The 21,835-nt window shown below is 36.7% G+C and overlaps 2 protein-coding genes across 2 annotated transcripts in view; one reads left to right on the top strand and one right to left on the bottom strand.

The window, feature by feature from the left end:
- Positions 1 to 414: 414 nt before the first annotated feature.
- LOC146169901 (uncharacterized) lies at positions 415 to 10,570 on the top strand. Its single transcript, XM_083388906.1, has 10 exons — positions 415 to 666; positions 735 to 803; positions 2,652 to 2,846; positions 3,520 to 3,591; positions 4,249 to 4,422; positions 4,967 to 5,038; positions 5,396 to 5,572; positions 7,035 to 7,106; positions 8,364 to 8,537; positions 9,366 to 10,570. The coding sequence occupies exons 1-10, from the start codon at positions 655 to 657 to the stop codon at positions 9,420 to 9,422; spliced, it is 1,074 nt and encodes a 357-aa protein (XP_083245032.1). The 5' UTR covers positions 415 to 654; the 3' UTR covers positions 9,423 to 10,570.
- Positions 10,571 to 11,244: 674 nt separating this feature from the next.
- LOC146169900 (sodium- and chloride-dependent GABA transporter 1-like) overlaps positions 11,245 to 21,835 on the bottom strand; it is a 33,985-nt gene continuing 23,394 nt past the window's right edge. Inside the window, exons 10-15 of the mRNA XM_083390222.1 lie at positions 19,926 to 20,038; positions 15,679 to 15,807; positions 14,748 to 14,847; positions 14,224 to 14,330; positions 13,595 to 13,771; positions 11,245 to 12,899 (exon numbers count right to left, since the gene is read on the bottom strand). Coding sequence (XP_083246348.1) covers positions 12,699 to 12,899; positions 13,595 to 13,771; positions 14,224 to 14,330; positions 14,748 to 14,847; positions 15,679 to 15,807; positions 19,926 to 20,038 — 827 coding nt within the window. The 3' untranslated portion in view covers positions 11,245 to 12,698. The remainder of the gene's footprint in view (positions 12,900 to 13,594; positions 13,772 to 14,223; positions 14,331 to 14,747; positions 14,848 to 15,678; positions 15,808 to 19,925; positions 20,039 to 21,835) is intronic.

Genomic DNA, 21,835 nt, shown 5'->3' with positions numbered 1-21,835 from the left:
TTCCTAAAGCGTCGTTAACTACAGAAAACCAACGCGACAGAAGTGTCGCGTCAATACATTAAAATCTGTTTAAAGAGCAAACATTTTTATGAATGTTGTGATTAAAAAATTGTAAAAAACTATTGAATCTAAAAACATATAACTTAACTTTGTTAATACATTTTTTTAAATTTACAAAAAAAATATTTTAATATTAGAAAAATAACTTGGTCAGCAACATTATCTTTTTTGAATGTTTTTTTACCTAAAGATATTGTTATTATACATAGATTTTTACCCTACCGTTCGAAAAAATCTCTACGTTGAATCGCGTTACTGATACGAGAAAAAGTTCAAGACATTTGATACTGATATTTTGTTTGTCAGGTACACATTTACATTACGTAGCAGCCGAGTTTCAACCAACTAGAAACAGTTCCTCTTTCAGCAATAAAGACTGAGTTAAAGTCGACAATGCGAATGAACTGGTATGTGTCGCACAAAAGTAGTTAATTCAAGTTGATCTTTATCGGGTAATACTTATGCACTAATGTAACCAGTTGAAGGTACAGTTTAGTAAATTTTGTAGCCTTTAGAAAACGCTGTAAACACGTTTACTTTTCTGCATTGTTAAATATAGTACAACAAGTAAAGGTTTACTCGTGAAAGGTGAACATGGCAAGCATGGTAAGACAAAACTGCTGCTCAGTTTCACCTGGATGTTCGTTATTTCCTAACGGTTTTATATTTAACAGCAAATTCGCAAGCTTGTCATGTCACGGGTGGAAAAAGCGGAGATGTTTTACGTCGAGCAATTGAATAAGGTGCGTTACGCCTATAGGCTTTTGTTTACTTTTATTTTATGTGTTCCTTGAGTCTGGTGAGGCAAAGAAGGGTGCCCATGTTTCAACTTCGCTTTAGATTTTTTACTAGGATGGTATCGGTAACAACCAATTATTAAAATTCAGTGTGCATTTCAGCCATGGTTGGCGAATACTGAGAAAATGACTTTTTTCAGAAAATCGTGAATTACCAGTCAAAACAGAAAATCGTGAGTTACCAGTAAACATCCCAAAAGCGTTTTAACGCAAAGAACATTTTAAGAACGCAAAAATAGTAGGCCTACAATTAGCAAGTTTTCATTTCATCAATTTGGTTATCTTGTCAACGTAATGACGTCACTTGGTATTGGATCGGATAATCCTACGTTTTCCTAAAATATTAAGAAATAAGATAAACTTTTAACAATGTGAGACTATAGTTAACTTCCGACGTATTTGGTGTTACTTTTACCTATAGGACGTTTTGTTCTGCCTAATACACAACACTTTGTTACTTGTGTAGTGTGTAAACTATATGGTTAAAATGGTAGATGTGTCTAAGTTTTTAAACCTAAAATTGATTTCGCAATTTTGCAATACCAACGTTATAATTTCGAGGCAGTTAATTTTTATCTAATGGAGTCAGACAATAGGCTTGTCAACGTCAACGGTGTTGAAATATATAAGTGGGATGTACAGGTGATCTCATGCTCAACATATTGTGACGATGAATTGCGTGGAAAATCATCTGACTTGAAATATATTAAGGCGTAAATGCACAATGCAACCCACCATCTGCTAAAGCAGGTGTTGCACTAATATGACTTAATACATTGTTTAGACAACTAGAAACGGGAACTTTTTAAGTTTAGCCATCGGTGCATTGTATTCAACAAAATATAGGTTTGGAAATCATGAAACTATAGTACAAACAACGTTGGTAAAACCGATGCAATGCAATAATAACCAAATCACGTAACATGGCAACTTTGAAACATTCTGTGACGCGCTATGGCGTAGTAATGACTCCGACGTTATTCAAAACCAGTCATATTATGACGTCGGAGAATAATTTTAAAACTAAGCTGCACTGTCTGGGTAACTTGATTTTCACTGCTGGATTTATTTGAGACATTAATAATATCGGCAACGTATTTAAAAGCAGGAATTTCCGAGAATTGATGTTTCATTCCGATACTTGATATTTATTTCACTCCCATACTCGATATAAAGAAAGTATACGGTCGACAGATCTGATAGCAATTGTCGTCTTTCTTTTTATATTTTAATAATAACGTGATGGCTTTAATAACATTGTATCGTGAAAACTGTAAACCTTCTGTTTTCCAAGTGGTTTAGAAATAATTCCTAATAGCACTGGGAAACTAAGTTACCTTTAGCGCTAGAGCGTGCTATTTTCTCACACAAATTACCTTTGAAAGTGCAAATTGGTGAGTACATTGCAAACATATAGGTAACATTATTAAATTAGAATCGAACCGGCACCGATACCACACTAGTAGACTTATTGCTTTTACGAGAATGTTGACTCGTCGTTTTTGCAAAAGACCTTACTTGGACAAATTAATATCACTTGGTATAAGATATGAGCTCCGTTCCGGTGTCATCGGACATCTCTAGAAATGTATTTACCCGGTATACTTGCAACCAGGTTTTTTTTAAGGTTTGGTTTGGGTGACCGCTAATTAGTTTTAAGAGACCGCAAGTGTTTCATTTAAATACCAAAATGTTGCAATTCCAAAATTTGGGAAACCGCTGAAGAAATTTGAAAAAACACCCTAAGCTTTCATTTATTACTCGGTTTTCAATCTGTTTTCATCTTCTTTACAGAAAAGCCGCCAAAATTACGTCGGCGGGGCAAAACTCCAAAAATTGAGCGAGCAATGCAAGGCGGAAGCCATCGCTCATTTCCACAAGATATCGTCCGATTTCAGCCAGGAGCTTCGCGACGAATATGAAAGCGTACTCAGCGACAACGTCCGACGACGACTCGCCGCGTTTTCAAACGAAAACGAGGCTAAGAAGGTATCACTTTATCTATTTAAACAAGAAACGTTTTTCGCGAGCAAAATCACAATCAGAGGCGTTACCGTTCTGAAGAATTACAGCTAAGGATATCCGATAATATGTGATTGGAGAAGGCACGCGATAGAAAATGAAGTGCAATTTCAGCCACGGTTTACGATCTGAAGCAGTGGAAAAAGGACTTGAAAAGGCGAATATAGCTTATAAGGCAAACATCCCATAAAAGAGTTAATTAGGCCTACAATAACGATTGCACAGTTATCCTACAAAAACAACCCACATAATAAACAGGCAATAACGATTTATAAAATCAGGTACAATCCTTCATTAAATCTGATAAACACGGTTGAACCAAAGGCTATTAACACGTCAATAAACAATTAACCAAAGACCAAATAGCGACCAATAGGCTATTAAATAACAACATTCTTGATTGATATTTAATAACGTATGCCATGCAAGTGACGATGTAGTAAATTGTGTGATTTGCTGGGTAGCCTAAGTCTTGTTTCGGATTTTCTGGTGAAAACATTTGAACTTAAAAGCACATATACTTCCGAAATTTTTTCACGTTGAATTGCAGCTGCTTGCTTTTCTTAGTGTAAAAAAGGATTAAAGCACTCTGATTGCGATTTCGTTGCTTCTAGAATGACCTAACTTTTATTTTGCGTAGAAACGCTTGCTGAAAGAATTGGATGAAGCAAGCCTTCAAGCAGAAAACACCTACGCTGAAAAACTGAACGCGGTTTGTATCACATAAAAAGTGAAACATGTATCCAGGTACCTGTAACTCCTAAATACCGATGTAAATAGGGGTGGTATTTTTTGTGTTTTTTGGTCCCAATTTTGACCAGAGCTTGTTCGACAAGTTTATCGAATAAAAAAAACTTTATTATTTTTCACGTATAAGTAATAAGCAGCAACATGTTTAATAAAGTAAAGCATATTCAATAGGGTACAAAGCCATAAAAATAGTGTCAACTAAGAGCAACCATATATCTTGTCGCTTTTACGCGCAGGCTGCTACAACACCTTTAAAAACGAAATACCAGCTAGCAACTGGTTTATTTGGACTAAAATTACTTGACTTAACCTAAACTTGGCGTTTCCGTTTTATTTTTGGTAAGCAAATTTTATAATGCTAGAAATAAAATATATTTATATAAATCAATAGTTTAAACCGTTATTTTTTATTACTGTTATTTTTTATTACTGACTCAACGTGGAATGGCACTGCCCTAAGACTGTGGTTCAACTTATTCTTTGGTAAATATGCTTTATGTTGACATAATTTATTTGGTGAATCACTTAAAGGGGACTGGGATCATTTTACCACGACTTGTGATGTGTAACACTGCATTACCGGCCCATAGTTATCTCAACTCTTTTCATCTCTTTTTAGATCTCTGGCTCTGTAGCGAACATAGACACGGCACATAACAGAGCTCTGCAGGCAGCCATGACACACATCAACCAGGTGGACGTGGGATTGGGCGATGAACTGAGGGAAGAAGTGGTGTTCCAATTCTACTCGACAGTTCGCAAACGAAAGGAGGAATACGTCAGATCCAGGAAGGTGCCGTATTGATTTGAACGCGTTGATAAAGCAGAACTGCAGTGCTGACTTGGACAACCACAAACTTAATTGTGATCGGTTCAAACTAAGGAAAATACCCTCAATTTAAATTTAACCCAAATTGTAAGTAAAAACAAAACATCGAAATTGAGATATACGGTAATTGCGAGTTTTGGGCAGGGATGAAAGCAGAATCATTTTCTTTACGAAAAACATAAAAAAAAATTTAAATGTGTTTTATAAACGCGCACAGCATGGGCGAAGATATGAGGACTGGATGTCTTTGGTGTGAGCATTGTTTTATACTTAAAGTATCAATGCCATTCCGGATAACAACTAACTTGACCGGTTATTTTTTTAAGTGATAGAATCGAAAGTAAATTATGTTAGAATTCCTGGTTAAAGGCGCTAAGCCAATTGCATATTATCAGGCACAGTTTTCTCAATTTTAATTGCATACAATCTTTAATTATTAAATGTGAATAATATTTTATCTGTTCGTGGAACGTGCAAGTGTTACAAAACTGCAACATTTATTTCAAAGGACATCTCAGACGCGAAGATTGAAGAAGCCAGAAAATCATCTCTGGAAAGTTACAAACAGACAATGTCAGAGGTAATACCAGTAAGGTTTTCTATTGCAACTGTTATGTTGGAAAAATAATTTTTTTTAAATATCTTGATTAAATTCTCTGGTGGGGCAATTTAATCGAATTGTTGTGTTATTGTTCAATGAGAAATTAACCCGGTAGAGTTTTTTTAACGGATTTAAACCAACTATTAGTATGTAAGCGATATAAAAGTAACTGGAACTTTCTGAACTAGCTAAAAATGATTTATAAGACTTTAGCATTGGAAATAAAATATATACAAAAAACTAAAAATATTTTTTGGCATTGGCAATAAAATATAGAGCGTATATTCTTGGTTTCAAGTTGCTTAAATCACGGCAATCGTCTTTAATTGCACGCAGAAAGCGAACTCGGGTTACCTGGACGACAGTAAGCTGACTCAAGCCCACGAACTGGCTTTGCAATCGGTCCTTAGCAAACTGAACGAACTGCGCCTTGGACCGCCTACTGATCGCGTTTTCGCAACAGTCAAAGCTGACGCGGTCAGGCTTCGACAGGAATACCAGCGCTTGAGTTTGGTGGGTCATACAACTAATGGTGTTTGCAAGCCGCGTGTCTATAAATATGCTGTTGCTACCAGGCATAGTATAGTAGTAATAGGAATCTCTTCCTGTACCTATTTATTATTCCTGGTATTGGGTGTTTTAGGGCCTTTTCGCAAAGATCTTTGTTTCTAATTTGAACCCCATTTGCCATTTTATAGCCTCTTTGTCAAAGTAAACTGTCCTTATTGTTTTTTGTACATCCTCTTTATCTCTTTTTTATAACAAGTTTCTGTTGGCATTTTTAACTTTATTTTAAATTATTTCTAAACCCTAAAAACTTTGCACGTTTTTTTTTCTTTTTTATGAACCAGCTTGCATTTTGACACACTTTATTGTTTGTTTATTTCCACGGTAACTTAAAAAAAGTTATACATCTTTAGTTATCGTGTCCTACGCCTTCATAGAAGCAACGACTTTGATTTTAGAGTAATCTTACATGACATCTGATTTGGACAACTAGATAGCTAAGTCATTGACTTGACTTAATTGCACTTAAGTCATTGTTTTCAAATGACTTGACTTGACTTAAGTCTTTTGACCAAAATGATTTGACTTGACTTAAGTCTTTTGGGCAAATGACTTGACTTGGACTTAAGTCATTATGTCAAATAACTTGGGATTAAATTAAGTGTTTTTCATTAAAATTTATTTTAAGTTTTGCACATTACACACTTGTAGTGCTGTACATTGCTTTGTGTTATTTTTTAGTTAAATTGTTGCTTATGATCGCCGATTTTACCAATTTCAATAGTTTAACAATTTACTTTTATGTCAATGACATGACTTGAAATTGACTTGCTCTCATAATGACTTGACTGGGACTTGACTTGGGCAACCGATGACTTGGGCTGGGACTTGACTTGTTATTTTCGCAAAAGACTTGACTTGGACTCAAGTTATTTTTCAAACGACTTTACTGGGACTTAAGTCATTTCAAAATGACTTGTTTACAACACTGGTCATTCAATGAATTAGAGCAAAATGCGGCTAATTCTCTTCTAATTTGTGAATTGCTTGTGGGCTCTAATTCGAGTTTTTATTCTAAAACGGCAAATTTAGCCTCTTCACTGAAAAAAGTTTCTAAGGACTTGCAGGTGATTTTTTACAGTTTGAAAAAGCATTTGCTATGGAATGTCAAAATATTAGAACGGAAATATTTGTCATCATAATTTTGATGAGAATAAATTGCGATTTAACTTAGTTTGACTGTGAATATTTGAATGTCAATAATCTAGTTCAAATTCTAGCATATTTATTGGTTTTCAAGAATTCAATAATTTTAATTCTAGTCTAATTTGAGAAAACAAAAATGATTCTAATTCTAATCTAATTTTAAAAAACTGAAATGCTCTAATTTTAATTCTAATCTAATTTTAAAAGGCTAAAATATTTCTAGTTGTTAACGTCTACATGACACATATACATATTTTTACAGACAAAGGCAGTTGCTTCTTTCAAGGAGAGGAAAGATATCGCGTTTGCAGCGTACAAGCAGAAGATGTCGAGGGTTAGTTATAGAATAATGGTAGATTTTTTAGTTACACTCCAAAATACTTGAAGAAAGTTAGTCCGATAATTAGTTTTGTCTGACTGGGCCCACCCGAGTGAATAGGTGATGATATGGGTAGTCTCGTATGCAATTGTAAGAGTAATCCGGGACGAAGGAAGGACATGATTGCTAACGAGTAGTCTTACATTTTTTTTGGATGAAATCTTATTAAGAATACAACAAGCCAAATTCCGGTTGAAATCATTAATTTAAATTACTGAAATGGTTTATTTGATTTATATTAAACAAGATTGACCAAACCACAAACCCAAATTCCAATCAAGTCACTCAGTAAACTTCCCCGATCTAATGCTATTCAAATTCGTTAGCTAGCCATTTGAAAACCGTCCAACTTGTAACGCAAGTAGAGTGACGTCACACGTGACCACGGCCTCCCAAAATTGGTCATTTTTCCTATTTTAACTACGTAAATGCAAAAAGTTTTCGCGCTTCGAAAGAATCTTTAAAATGCTTCTAGTATGTATAAGCCAAGCAACTTTTCTAAAATGTTTTAAACCGAAAAGTGTTGCGCTAGTTATCGCATCCACAAAAATGAAAGTTTTGGCAACTTACGATATAAAGGCCTTATTTCGCTTCACGCGGGTCGACTACATCTTGATAATGTAGCTTTTGTATTGAAAATAACACCTTTTCAGCCTTAAACTTCAAGATAAACGAACTGTGTGGTATTCTTAAAGTTACTTCTTCAAAATGTCACGCTAAGATGTACTTTAGTGACGTCACGCTTTGACATAATGTTTTCTTTGAAACGTCACTTCTGCATATTTTCATGCCCCCAAAACAAAAATCCTTGATCCGCGCCTTTCACAGGTAATATATGTTCTAAGTTAACTTGGTTTGGCGTTAAGCTAAGTTACCGTCAAATGTTTACAATGTCAGAAATGCCTCTACCTACGCAAGCATTGGCATATTGCTGTTTCTCGACTGGCTCCCCTCTGAGCCTGTGTTGCTTGCGGTTGATAGAACGATGGTCCCTGTGTGATGACCGGAGGTCGTGGGTTCGAATCTCAACAAAGGATACCTTTATCATCATACCGCCACCGATACAACCCTATATTCCATTATCGGGTTTACCGGGCGGGTTTACCCTATTATCGGGAGACCACCGAGGCTATACCACTTCCTACCGAGGCTATACCATTCCAGTATCTATCCAATTTTTTTGGTCACCTCTAAAACTCTGTTCATCGGCAGGCGCAATTGGGAAACGTGAGCGGCGATCAATTCAAGATGTTGCACAACCTCTGCAAACTAATGGCCGTTAATATGTTCGAGGAGAGTGGGCCAACTGATCCCCGGAGCGAATTCGATAAAGTAGGACAGCTCCTGCTTAACGAGATGCAGGAATTTTGTCGCCAGCTCTTACAGGTAAAAACAAGTGTTTTTTGTAGGCGGAGAACACAACTAATACTGTTTGATGCGGTGCTGCATGTTTGACAGTAGTCAATCCTTTCGTGCATTAATGTAGTGCAGGGGCCATCAAACTTTTTTTCATAAATGGGTGGATAACTGCAAGGACTGACCATCGCGGGCCGGATAAAATGTTAGGATTTACGATCGCGGGCCGGATATAAAAATTGTGTCGAACTTCACTAAAATGATTACTGTTAAACGAAAGAAATTTAGAAACACTATGCAATATCAACTGTAGTGAGACCCAATAAATTGTCCTACAGCCTAAAACTTCATCAAAATTCAGTTTTAACTTGCTTTTGATAACTATTTAATTGCACTTTATCTTCATGAAGTAAATATGCCGCGGGCCGAATTTATTGCCTCGGCGGGCCGTAGTTTGGTGAGCCCTGGTGTAGTGAAAGGATCTGCTACAGTCTTAAGCACGAACCTAACTTTAATAAATTGTAATACAGCACAGAATTTCAAAAAAATAGTCATTGTTTTTCAATTATTTTTTCTCACTTTAATTAGAATTAAAATAAATCTTAGCATGACGTCCGGCCTGTAACGTTTCAGTTGTTCTGTGCAAAACATTACTCGTTACTTTATAAGATCACTCGTTAATCAGTGTATTAAAACAATTAGTTATTTTTAAATGACTGAATTCCAAGTCAAGACGTTTAAAAGATAACTTTTACTGTACGTCAAAAAACTGAAAAACTACTTGAAGGTATAGCAGCCGTTGGTTGGCAAACTCTCTACTAGCAGAACTATGACGTTTGTTTATTTCCCTCTTTTCAGGATCATTTTGCAGAGCAAGCAGCATTGCATATTCTTCTCCAGCGTTTGTTTCTTTAATTAGACATATAGTCATCACTTGGAGGTTTTACAACGTATATTTTTTATTGTTTTTTGCATAAATTAGGCATACATATTTGATTTTTGTATATAAGTTCCCCGTACCTTTTTAACCTTTATATTGCATATATATTTGTCCAGATGAATTATTTTACGCCAAGCCTGTGAATATTAGTATCCATGATAGTAACAAGGAATCCAGCTCACATTTCTTATTGGTGTACCGGTAGCCTACTCGAGTGAAATCACAAAATATAGGTGATAAAATGTTTACCTTTGTTACAATATACAACTTTACAAACGACGTTTAGCCCTACGACCAAACGACGACGTAATATAAAGCAACAAATTTATCGTATGACTTTATTCAACTATGACCACCAAGGATGTCCGATACTTGACATTTTATTCCGATCCGGATAGCCGATATTTAATACAAAAAGCTTAGCGATCTGAGCCCAAAGGCGTCTTTACTGTGTTCATCCAACCAAAATAGCTTAAAATGCAACGCTCAAAGGGATTTTTTTAAGTTATTAGGCAAAATTTGCTTCCAAGTTACTAATTTTACTTAACTTAGATTATGAACTTACCTAACTATTATTTAATATAGTAAATCGCTGCATTAGATCTCAAATCAAGCTCCCAAATAATTTGGTATCGAATCGGCACCGATAGCACCCTGATATCATACGAGTACCTTTAGTACCACTTGGCATTGGGTGTCTGCTCCCATAATATCGGACAATTCGGACATCCTTAAAATGACCACAATGTTTTCGTAATTTCGCTGGTGTATGCGTAATCGTTTTGTCCCGTTGTTTGAAAATGTATTCGGCTATAAGGTGTTAGATCATCGATTCATTTTGGTTTGGAGCTATTTGTCAAGGTTTGCCAGTCATTTATCGTTGATTGTTTCTGGCCGCATTGCAAGTCACTCGGATTGCTAACATTTTATGCACAGTGGAAAATATAGAAAACTCAACATTTTAAAGCTATGTAAGAAACTAGGTCTACTCTTGTAATAAACGCTGTGTAACTTTACCGTAAATGTACATAAGTTTGATTGTCAGGCGACTGCCATTAAATACAAGAATTATCGCAGTTGTTGTATTTTTGGCATTAAATAAACTTAGATTTGTTTTGACGTATCTACAAGTGCTACTTTATTAAAGGCAAATAAGTTTTGAAAAGAACCCAAATGAGTAAGCGAGTTTCTTGGACTTCCCCATAAAGGTACCTTCGACGCGTGGAGCCTGCATAGTGAAATCTTCCTCAAATAAATGGACTAGAAAAAAAAAACTTGCACATGTCTTACTGCAGTATTGTTAACAAGCCGTTTTGAATAAAAAGTCCCACAGTCAACTAATTTGTAAAATAACTTCAGGCCAGGTCAAGTTTCAGTAATGTCATTACTAGAGCAATTCATATTCTGTTGCTACCAGGCAAATTAATATTTATCATAAACAGCTCCTCTGCTAATTGTTTCAAATGAATTACAATTACCAGAGGATCTGTTTTTGATTAATATTTTTAGAGCAAGTCAAAGTCAAGTCATTGATGTAAAAAATAAAACCTTGAACTAATAAAATTGGAAACTCGTCCAATTATGTGCATAACCTTAACTACAGAAAGTAAAACAAACTAAGCATACAGCAGGCAAATTGTTTTAGGGGCACAAAATGAGATAAATGCTAAATAAAAACACGTAGCCAAATCAAGTCATTTGTAAGTCAAATGAAGTCATTTGTCCAAAAGACTTTAGTCAAGGAACAAGGTTATGTCATGACTACACTAGTTTTTATACGAGACCACGCTCTTTGCACTGAATGTGTTTATTATATCATCTCAGCATCAAGGGGCGTACCGCGCCTGTACAAAGCAGAGCACTTCACAATGTGGCGGACGCAATATAGGTTAAGAGTATTTACAGCAAAAAGGTCGACGAAGACAAATCGGTGGCGAGGTGAATTTCGAAGCAGCCTACAAAAATGGCGCACAAATCCTAAATTTGCTTAGAAAGGCTTTATTAGGGCATGGCTAATTCTGTAAAAAGATCACTTTTGAAAACATTTCCTTAAATCTGAGCAGTGCGGTAAAATGAACTGGTAAAAAACTTAAAGTTGATATAGGTGGTAATATATTTAAAATTTTATAAATGTATAACGTTTGTACATTGCTAATGCAAAAAAGGGAAACTTTAATGATATCAGTTCGATTACATTTTACGTTTAACATGTTACTCTGAGACGTATTTTTATTGCTGAAAAAAAAAACAAGACATCAAATATTTGAAATAATTGAATTATAGCTTTGTTAATTAAGCGCATAATTGCATGTTAAATTTACTTTAAAACACTTTTTTTTGTACAAGAGTTCCGTATCAAATCATGGTGTTCAAACATTTGAGGGTGTGCCAGTTGGACTACCCACTCTATAATACACGTTTTGAGGAAAGCGGTTCTATGTTGTACAGGGTTAAAGTACATTTTTCTACAGTTGCCTTTGAATAGAAATAAACGCTCGTGAAGTTTGATGTGCACAGCACAAACCAATTATAATTCGCGCCCTTGTTGTACAAAAGAATGCAGCAGTGGAGTTTCTATAGTTGTAAAACAACAATGATCAGTTCTGTTGTACATAAATATGGTGGTGAATTATGTTTTTGCAATATAAACTTGCTTTTTGTTCATTTTGTTGCCAAAAAGCAACTTCTTATATTTGTTGTACATTTCGTATGGTTGTACAATGTCGACTATTGTGTATGCTATTGAATTCACGTTGTTACCTATAATGGCCACTAATAACTTATTGTTACTTTTGTAATTGGTTGCTTCTAAAAAATAACCCTGTTCAGCAACAACTTACTGTTTATATAAATGTGCATAATAGTAGTGGTTCTGTCAGACTACTATATTTTGGCCAAAAAAGAAGTATTGCTGTCGCTGTGGAATTGTGGATGCAGAGTTGTACTTAATCAAACCTAATAGTTGTTGTTCTTGAAGAAAAGTTGTCCTGTTATTCAATCCACAAACGGCCGACGTGTTTGTGCTTCAGTCATGGCGTAACAACATCTTATCGTTTGGTCGCTGCAGTCCAGTGCCATAAATAATAAGCTGTACTGTCATGTTGCACAAACAAAGAAACGAAGGGAAACAATGTCTTTGTTGCAAACCAACGATCAAACATTGACGTTTTTTCAGTTGCTGCCGTGTACGCAACAGTAGCTGCCGGGTACGCAACAGCACTCGCCCCGGCAAATCTGTTGCGGATCCCTATTTACAGGGCCTCGTTGTAACTGGGGGGTCCCGAAACGTCCGACGCGCGACTTTCGCCCCTTGCTTCGCTCATCAGCCCCTTCTCGTCGTGACCTTTCAACTCGGCGCCGTCGACGCACATGACCTCTGACCTGTACTTGTACTTGATCGTGGGGTCACGTGGGCCCCAGTCCGGGTCGTGCTTGAGCATGGCGCGCAGGCGCTGCAGAAAAGTATAAGCAGGTGTTTAGCAATTTCGCTTTGGCAGGCGGAACGCATATAATTCCACCGAGCATGTTAAAGCCTTATTTGAAAGTAAATGATTCCAACAGTCATATAGGTATAGTAAATTTAAGGCTTTTATTAAGCATTCATTCAACTTTCACTTCCAACATGTTGTAACTCTAAATTTCTTTTTTGGGCAAAATTCGATCTTGATAGTTACAGTATAAACCAGGAGACTTCGATTGGGATTTCAGACTCATTTGGAACATATTAGCGGATTTAATTAATAATCCGCAGTTGTATTTGACGTGTATGTGTATGTTTTGACCAAATCTAGCTTTTTGTGGCTTGACAAAAACAGTCAATTATACCAAAAGTAACCTTTAGGCCGGTTGAACTCAAGTTACGTATATGATTCGCAATTAAGTTAGCTGGGTGGTTTGACGCGAAAAGATAAAGTTGACCTAAGGTTACCCGACGAAGTTGATCTACTCTAGAGTTACCCGACGAAGTTGACCTGAAGTTACCCGACGTTGTTGCCCTATAGTTACCGGACGGAGTTGACCTCAAATAAACTTTTCGGCATAATGTTTATCCTCAGGCTACCAATACGTGGCTTATCCTAAGACTTGACCCAAATTAACCCGACAAAGTTTGAACTCAAGTAACCCGGTAAGGTTGACCCCAAGTTACCTGTTTGAAGTTGCCTTTAGCTCTCGGGTGCCTGCAGAGTTGATAGACAGCCCAGCCGGGAATTGCGAGAATGGAGAGCATGGCGGAAAGCCAGCCTAAAACCTCTGCCCACACGGGAAACGTGGTGCCGTCGTAAGTGGCAGGAGAGTAGAAAGCCAAGTAGGTGATGATCAACATCTGAGCAAAACAAGATAGTGATATTAAAGTTGGGTAGTTATTAGTAATTTTTTTGATATTAAAGTTGGGCAGTTATTAGTAATTAGTCTTGCTGTTGGTTGCACACGGTGAGGCCTTGGAAATTTGCTAGAACAGTGGTTCTTTAACAGGGTTTCGTAAAAGAGTTTAGTACAGCTACCGACGTTTAAAATCATTAAATGACAAATCAATTCGGCCGATGATATCCTTCTAAGTTAAATTTAATGATAATAATAAATATTTTAATTGCTATTTTAATAATGACGAAATTTGACAGCTGGTGTAAGTAGTTGTATGAACAGTGAACACTGAATTACATTTCGTAAAGTTATTCTAGACCAGATTATTTTTAAACTCTACGTTTTGGATACACATCAGGAAAAAATTAAATTGAGAAATAAACAGCAAAAAATTTAAAAGACACTAAAACTTACGAAAATGCACAGAGGAGTGATAAAGATCCAGGCAAGGTACCACCAGCGCCATCCAGTGGGCGTGTATCCGATCATACACTTGATGTCGTACAAGAAGCGGTCGACACCTGCGTGGAAATAAGCACTGTAAACCCTCAATCTATATCGCAGTTGGGTAGGCTACATTATGTACGGATCTGTAATGTAGCTTGATAATGTGAATTGCAAAGCCAATAAGGACAAAAATTCCGTCCCACCTTTTATAGGTGATGCTTAAATTGCTCCCCAGTCATATTAACTGTTTTAGGAGGTACCATAGATGATAAATAACAGGTTTATGTTTTCTAAACTAAAGCAATAACAAAAAGTCGAATCGCTTTTTAGAAGCTGTTTCTTTCGTGATTCTACCGTTGATATTTTCACACAATGTGCTTTCCCAATGATTAGGGATTAGGAAAAGTGCCAAATTAAACCAAGGTTTACTTTAAAATTTTGAGCGTATAAAACACATCAAGCGTTTATAAATAAGTATGATCTTTACTCACCGTAAACCCAAGCAATGCAACCGATTTCACAAAGAGCCGCCACCATTAGGGGAAATCCCGACGCGTACCAATCGATTAACGTCACCCAGTACATTCCGCTCTGAAGACAAAAGTTTATCAATATTGCAATTGGTTTCTAGTTTATACGTTAAGAGCAGTAGCTTCCAAGCTTTAATAGGGTGCGACACGACCTTAAAAAATTGAATAAGATTACGGCGTCCTTATTTTCGTCTAGTCTAGTGGTTTACCGTAATGTCTAATGCTGGAGATTTGTGGTAAGATGTCGAATACCACAGCCCGTTAAAAAATAGTAACGTTTCAAACGTTTCAAATATCTTTTTATTGATTTTCATTTTCAATTTGATATTTTTACCAAGTTTAATATTGATAATTTTGGAGCATGAAAGTAGAAGATATATACAAGGCAAAAGCAGAGAGCAATATTTAAGCGTTTCAAAAAATTATTATTAGTATACCATCCAAAAATTGGCGATACCGGACAAACAGAAAATGTAGTGTAATAAAGATAAATTCGAGCTTCTCAAGCTTTTATTAATAAATTTTAGAACTTTTATCGTCGGCATTATGTGTTCTGTTGGAGGGCCAGATTCTGTTGTTAATACACATACAAAGATAAATTCGTTTACAATATGATTAAGATGCCATCTTGATGGGCGTTCATATCTGTTTTATAATTCTATGATTGGTACAAAACTTGAAAAAAAATTTTGCTAATAAACTTTGGAGTACAATGGTTGGAGGTTGTAGTGAGACGTAAAGTAAGAATATCAAAGCCCAGACAAAATTATTAATAAGTTGAAACTAAATAAACAGTTATTCGAAACGTTCAAAATGATACCTACTTTTGTATGGGCTTTTAAGATTTTTACTACGTTTAACTAAGTAAAGGGCTGCAGAAACGGTTCTTTACCTCGGTCACCATTGGAATGGCGAGCAGAAATTGAGTGAGACACAAAACAGCCAGAAATTTGACACGGTTCCGTCTCAAAATTGGAAATTCGTCCAAAAGGCCGTTTACCACAGCTTCAATCATTCCAAACTTGAAGAAAATAAAACGTGGTTAGGAAGAAATAAGCACAAGGTTGCGAAAGAAAAATGCTGAAAACAATCTGAATTTGGCTTCAAAATTTCGGGAAAACGTGTTTTTTTTTTCATTTTTTTAGGGAGAAGTTAATCAAATTAGGAAAATATTGTTTAGCAGTTCTTTTTTCAATTTTTCAACAGACTAGTTTGTTTTTGAATCGTTTGAACAATTACCGAACCAAGCAAATGGAGTTCATGCCTTCACATGAATAAATTAACATGCAGCTACAACCCAGTTGGTCACCCAAGGTCACGGTTTGGTAAAAATAAAGTGCTCAATATGGGGGACAGTCACAAGGAATTGAGGATTCAATGCAAGTGGTTTTAAATTTGAAATTGCGGTTCGCTGGGCAGGCAATGTCGGCTCATATTCCACTTTGCAGTAGCATCTTTCTTAAAAAAATGATTTTGAACAGTATGTTAGCAAAGGAGGGCATTTTTTTAATTTTCTTTGGTTGTTTATTTTCAAAAGTCACATGTGTGTGAGGCTATTATGACGCACAATTAAGGCGTTTGTCTTGTGATATAAAGCTATTTATAGACGCGGCTTTTAAACTTCTTCTGTTTTATTTTTTGTCGTATGTAATCCCCCCAATAGACTTACTAAGTGAAAAAACTGAGAAAAAAAATCAGAAAATAGGGGAAACGATAAAGATCAGTCCCGTAAAAAAGTTGGTTCGCCTTTTAAACAGACGGCTTTGAGGAACAATATGTTTGGTTGTTTTGTCGGGTTGATAACTGGAAAGCTTATCGGGATCTCTCACAACATATTGAGCACTTTAAACCAAGTAATAACGCGCAAAAAAGCACGTCGTAATTTTAGCACCCAACTGAAATAGACCAAATAAGCAAAAAAGGTGTTGAACGTGGTTAAAAACACACAGGTTTGCGACGGAAACAACAGGATTTGTCTTGGGTTTATGACGAAAACAATGAGCAGCGATCGATAAAAAAAAGGCAAAAAAAACTTCTTGTACACTTTTATTACTCATTATCTTATAGTGAGTTACCACATGGCAGCGGGTTTCGATTGAGGGGAAGCACCATCAACGCGATGCCGCACAGAACACCCGACACTGCCCCTAGCGGATAATGAAGCAAAAAGAGAGGAAAAATATTGGTTAGAACTGACTGAACACTGTCTTTCACACCGCATACACAACAAGAGACGACCAACTGGCGTTTTCGCGGTAAATTCTGGCGAAATCGTCACAGTTCTGTTGCGTTACTGTTCCGTGTTATTTTTGTCCTTTTTTTGTATAAAACCTTATTAATTTTTCGTTTGGTGTTGTTTTAGGAATAATTTACATATTATTTTATTTCGGTTTAGGGTTTTGGTTGTGCTTTGTCAACAATTTCAACAATTCTATCTACTTATTTGCGGGAGCGTAAAACGTATGGGTTTACAGTCGTTTTGTTGACGGTTAAGAGCTAAATTACGGGATGTTTGAGCTTCATAAAATTTTGCCTAATTAAAAACTTTTCGTGGTAATTCCTTTGTTTTTATGAACATTGCATAATGTTTACGTTTTTTTATATGCCGACAAAATGTAAACCAACACGTTCAAAAACAATCGGTTTGTTTTATTGAGCTAACGTTATTATCACAAAGTGTTTGCTTTTCATAAATCCCTAAGCCATTTAAATCATTTTAAGGCGTTTGGTAAAAAAGCTAATTATGGTTACCTTTAAATGTTATTTCTAATATATTTGTTTCTCGTCGAAATTGGCTAGCTCGAAAGAGTTTTCTTCGAGATACGTTCAAAACATTTGTTCAGTTTTAAGGTCAAACCCACACCTTGAAGATTGTCCTAAGATCATAGTTAGAAATTGTCAATACTGTGAAGGTTATTCATTTTTGCTATCGTTAGTAATTTTCTATTGGTTAGTCAAGTTAAGAATGGTGATTAGATACACTCTGGTTAATGTATGTACTGGTAGATTGGAATAAAACTCTAAAAAATTATACTTACTGTGGAATTCACAGAGGGAATCCTTTACAGTTATCGCACAGTGCTGTTTATATATGTTGTACACACACAGGTTGTTGGTCAATTTGACGCTAATTTCAAGCAATCTACCCATGCACGTTGCAAATTAATAAGGCAGTCAGAAGGACCGCTTTTTTCGCTTTGGGGCGAAATATAAAAACGTTGGCGGCAGCGATTTCGCGACGCAAATTAAAATCGCCGACGACTGTCTGCTTCACACACTCACACTGGCACACAGGCAAACCTTTCACAGTCAAACGCAAAAAAACAAAGGATAAACGTAAAAGAGTAAAAAATGCGGACATTAGGCTCGAACCTGCAACAAAGAAACACAAGGATTACGTGCAATTACTTTTAAAGCTCGTCCCTGCTAAACCCCCAGAACCTACCACCCCTAAAGTTGCCAGCACGGCAGGAGTTTTGACGGTTTTTGAACGCTATGTTTTTAACTCAATTCAGGATATTTCAGGCGGAAAAATAATTGATTTGCCGGTTGGTGATATCCTATATTTCGCATTTTGTTGCGCTACTAAAATCTCGTATTATGGTAATGGTAAAGAAGTACATTTGCATGAAGCGATTTTTAATTTTTTATTGGTCGGAGCCTAAAAACCGAAGTAAATTTGTATGCTGTTTACGTTTAAGCGTTCTCGAGACAAAACCCCTGCCGCTTCGGCTGGCTCAAATAACGACACAGAAATGAAATTACTTTGATAACTGCAGTAAATCTTTAAAGCTTTTGCTCGCTGAAGCGGGGATAAGAGCAAATAGTTCGGAATTGGACAAAAAGTCCCCGGTTTCATGAAATTTGGGATTATTTAAGATAACAAGTCTTGCTAAACCCAAGTGTTGGTATAGGGACAAAACTTTATCGGGGGTCAAAATTACTTTTCATTGTTAATGGAGCGAAGAATTAAAACTGTTAGTACGAGCATAGTATAACGGAATTACATTAAATTTGAGGTTAGAACAACAGCAATTTCGATTGAACTCATGATTTTGAGTTAAGAGTCGGCTAACCGCTCCATTTATCCTTATCTCCGCTCAGCAGCTTAGCTCCGTTCCCTGCTCCTTAATTAACTATGCAATAAAGTACGTACCTTGCCAGTCTGCTGAGAAAGAAAAAAATCAAACAAACTACTGGACGGGCGGACGAGCGTCGAACCAACTAGACAACTGGCAGGCAAAAAAAACAATTATATTTTAATTTCTACTGAGTTTGTATGTACGGACAGGATACGGGAGGCAATGGTGCTATGGTCGTTTCTCAACGTCTTCTAAACCTTTGTAGTTTAGTTAGTGGAGCGACGGGTCCCGGTATGACCGGAGGTCGTGAGTGCGAATCTCACCGCAGACTAGTGGTTTGTTTTTCTAGTCTGGCCTTTCTTGCACTAAAATCTGGATCAAGCCGACTGATTTCGGTAAGCTTTTCCAAAGGCATTTTGTGTTTGGTATATTTCAACGAATTAGCACATTCGACAACGGTAAATGGGCTTAGTTACAGGCTGACAAGAAGGCTACCAAACTGAAGGCTGGTAGTTGAACTTTATGGTCTGTATTTTAGGTAACATAAATGCAAGGCCTTACTGTAGGGCCGTTAACTTTAGGGCCGTTAACTTTTAAAGCCGGTTTTGCAGGGTCTAAATATGAGGCCTTCGCTTTCGACACCTAAACCTTCGGGCCTTTTTATGGCTGTCCAATATTTTGAAGCCTGTATTTAATAGGCAGTTAAAGTCTAAAGCGTGTCATTTAGTCTTCCCATATTAAGGTCGGATTTTGACAAACGCACATTTAAGGCCTTCGTTTTAGAGCTATTTTTTGACCTTATACTTCGGGTTCCTTATTAAATTACGTGGTTAAAAATCGCAAATCACGGTTAAAGTGTCAAAAGGCGGCTAATTTTCGGACCCGTCTTCCCGGGGCACTAAACATAAAATTTATTACCTTTCGAGGGCCGCAAAATGGGAGATGACAAAAACATCCAAAAGCGCCTTAAGCCAAAAATTGCCAGTCCAGCGTGCTAACAGAGCGACGCTTGCCCGCCCGCTGCTCCCTAGCGCCAACTGGCGGCGGACGTTTTTACCTGGCTGTCGAGGCCCAGGTTCAAAAGCATGAAGAAGAAGAGGAACGCCCACAAGGGGGCGCACGGCAGGCTGGCGACGGCTGCTGGGTAGGCGACGAAAGCAAGTCCGGGTCCTGGAAACAACAAGATCAAAGAAGTGATCAGATTGGACCAATATAAAACAATACCAAGTGAAATGTTTCATAATGTGTGCGATTCTATTGCTTGGCGATGTCAGCAGTGCCTGGATGAAAGTGGACGCCAATTTGAAAACAGGCAATGAAAAAACTATTGGACCAATACAAAACAAATAAAAGTTATACTCGCAGATTTTCTTGCACTAAATTGTTAACTAACTTTCATTAAACACCACTTTATTTTTATTTTTTATTTGATTTATTATTTATTTTTTATTGTTGTTATTTTTTTATTGTGTATCCATTTTTTGGGGGACACCCTGTATATGGGAAAACATCGGACTACATAAGACTACCACAAATTTGTGTCGTTTTACTTTGCGTGGTGTTGCTGTATTCCCTGATAAAGGCAACCTGCACAGGCTGGATGAAATAAATGAGTAAACGAAAAAAAACATTGAATAAAATAGGTGCCGAATGAGCTTCATGCCAGTATCCTACCAGCACGTCTAATAGTAATAACCCGGAAAAATTTCAATCGTAATCATTTTAACGTTTAAGTATATATATGACGTCATTTGGTATCGGTTAGTATCCAAAGACTTTCTGTACAAAATGTCGGACATCGATATAGCAATGAAATGTCAAGTATCGGACATCTCTATTTCAAACTATAGATCTTGTACATGATCAAAAAGGCAGCAGGCGCCAGGCAGTATAACCTAGATGTGTCTATTATCACCATAATGTCGGTTTCATTGTTTAACTTGGGAGCAGTGAGCAAGTGTCCAGGATTCCGCGCAATACATTTTATATGCATTTTCGAACTATGTTAGTCGCAGCATATCCTATTTATTGAGTTTTAATGATCTTAATAACTTTGATGGCTTGTTAAGAGCAAGTTATAAATTGACTTAGTACTAATCAGGGGCTATATAAGTGTGAAAACCCCTAGGGGCCTAGTCTATTTCTTAGTTTTCTGGGATGAATTAATATACCCGTTGTTTAAATTTTTCTTAAAGTGTAGCAATCAAGAATCTCAGCTAAGTGAAGAAAAATCAGTCCGTCAACCTTTAATAGTTTCATAGGACGAAATTACAAACGAATCGTTGTAGGTAAAAAAAGAGCTACGTTGTAATAAAGTTTTCGCAAGGATTGTCAAAAACAGTTTATGGCCTTGGGTATTTAAGCATTTTTGCTGACGTGTTCAGTAAATAGCGGTTTTGAAAAGTAGGACACTGACTGACCTAAACCGGCTGAAACCGGATTTGTTTGGATGCTTTTTCCAGTCGGAAGTGAACGTCTTTAAGGGGCGTTGACAGTTTTAAAACATGTCTATACGATGGTAATGGCTAGAAGTTGTCTTGCGGTTGCTTTGGTACTTGTTAGAGAAAGGCGCGACTTCGGTATATGCGGTTTAGTGCCTTACCAAATTAACATTGCGCATTTTGTGTGCATTAAACGGAAGGCCTGTATTTTAGCCATAGGCCACAACAATCCACTAATAAACTTGGAACCAGACATGAAAGTTGCTGTAATTTTTTATTGTAAATTATTTGCCACAAGTATTCAGCATTTCTTCGTCGTTGTATTTGTTTAAACAAAAACTCTCGTTGATTATTATTTTTTCTTGAGATTGAGATAAACCCTTTTTGGAAGGAATCTTAAGGTTTAATGAAACTTAACATATTTTCCTAAGGGAAATTAGTGTTTCCCTTTTGACCGCACACGCGTCACCAGAGCAGTGACCGACAGATGGACATTTACTATTTTGGGATTGAACAAAATACAGTG

This window comes from Ascidiella aspersa, chromosome 1, assembly GCF_963924565.1.
Source record: "Ascidiella aspersa chromosome 1, kaAscAspe10.2, whole genome shotgun sequence".
Classification (NCBI taxonomy): domain Eukaryota; kingdom Metazoa; phylum Chordata; class Ascidiacea; order Phlebobranchia; family Ascidiidae; genus Ascidiella; species Ascidiella aspersa.
This window is presented reverse-complemented; position numbering and strand designations above follow the sequence as displayed.

Excerpts from the sequence above, each read along its gene's own strand:
- LOC146169901 (XM_083388906.1), top strand. Across the intron at positions 2,847-3,519 it reads ACGAAAACGAGGCTAAGAAG|AAACGCTTGCTGAAAGAATT; the intron begins GTATCACTTTAT and ends TATTTTGCGTAG. Across the intron at positions 5,039-5,395 it reads ACAAACAGACAATGTCAGAG|AAAGCGAACTCGGGTTACCT; the intron begins GTAATACCAGTA and ends AATTGCACGCAG.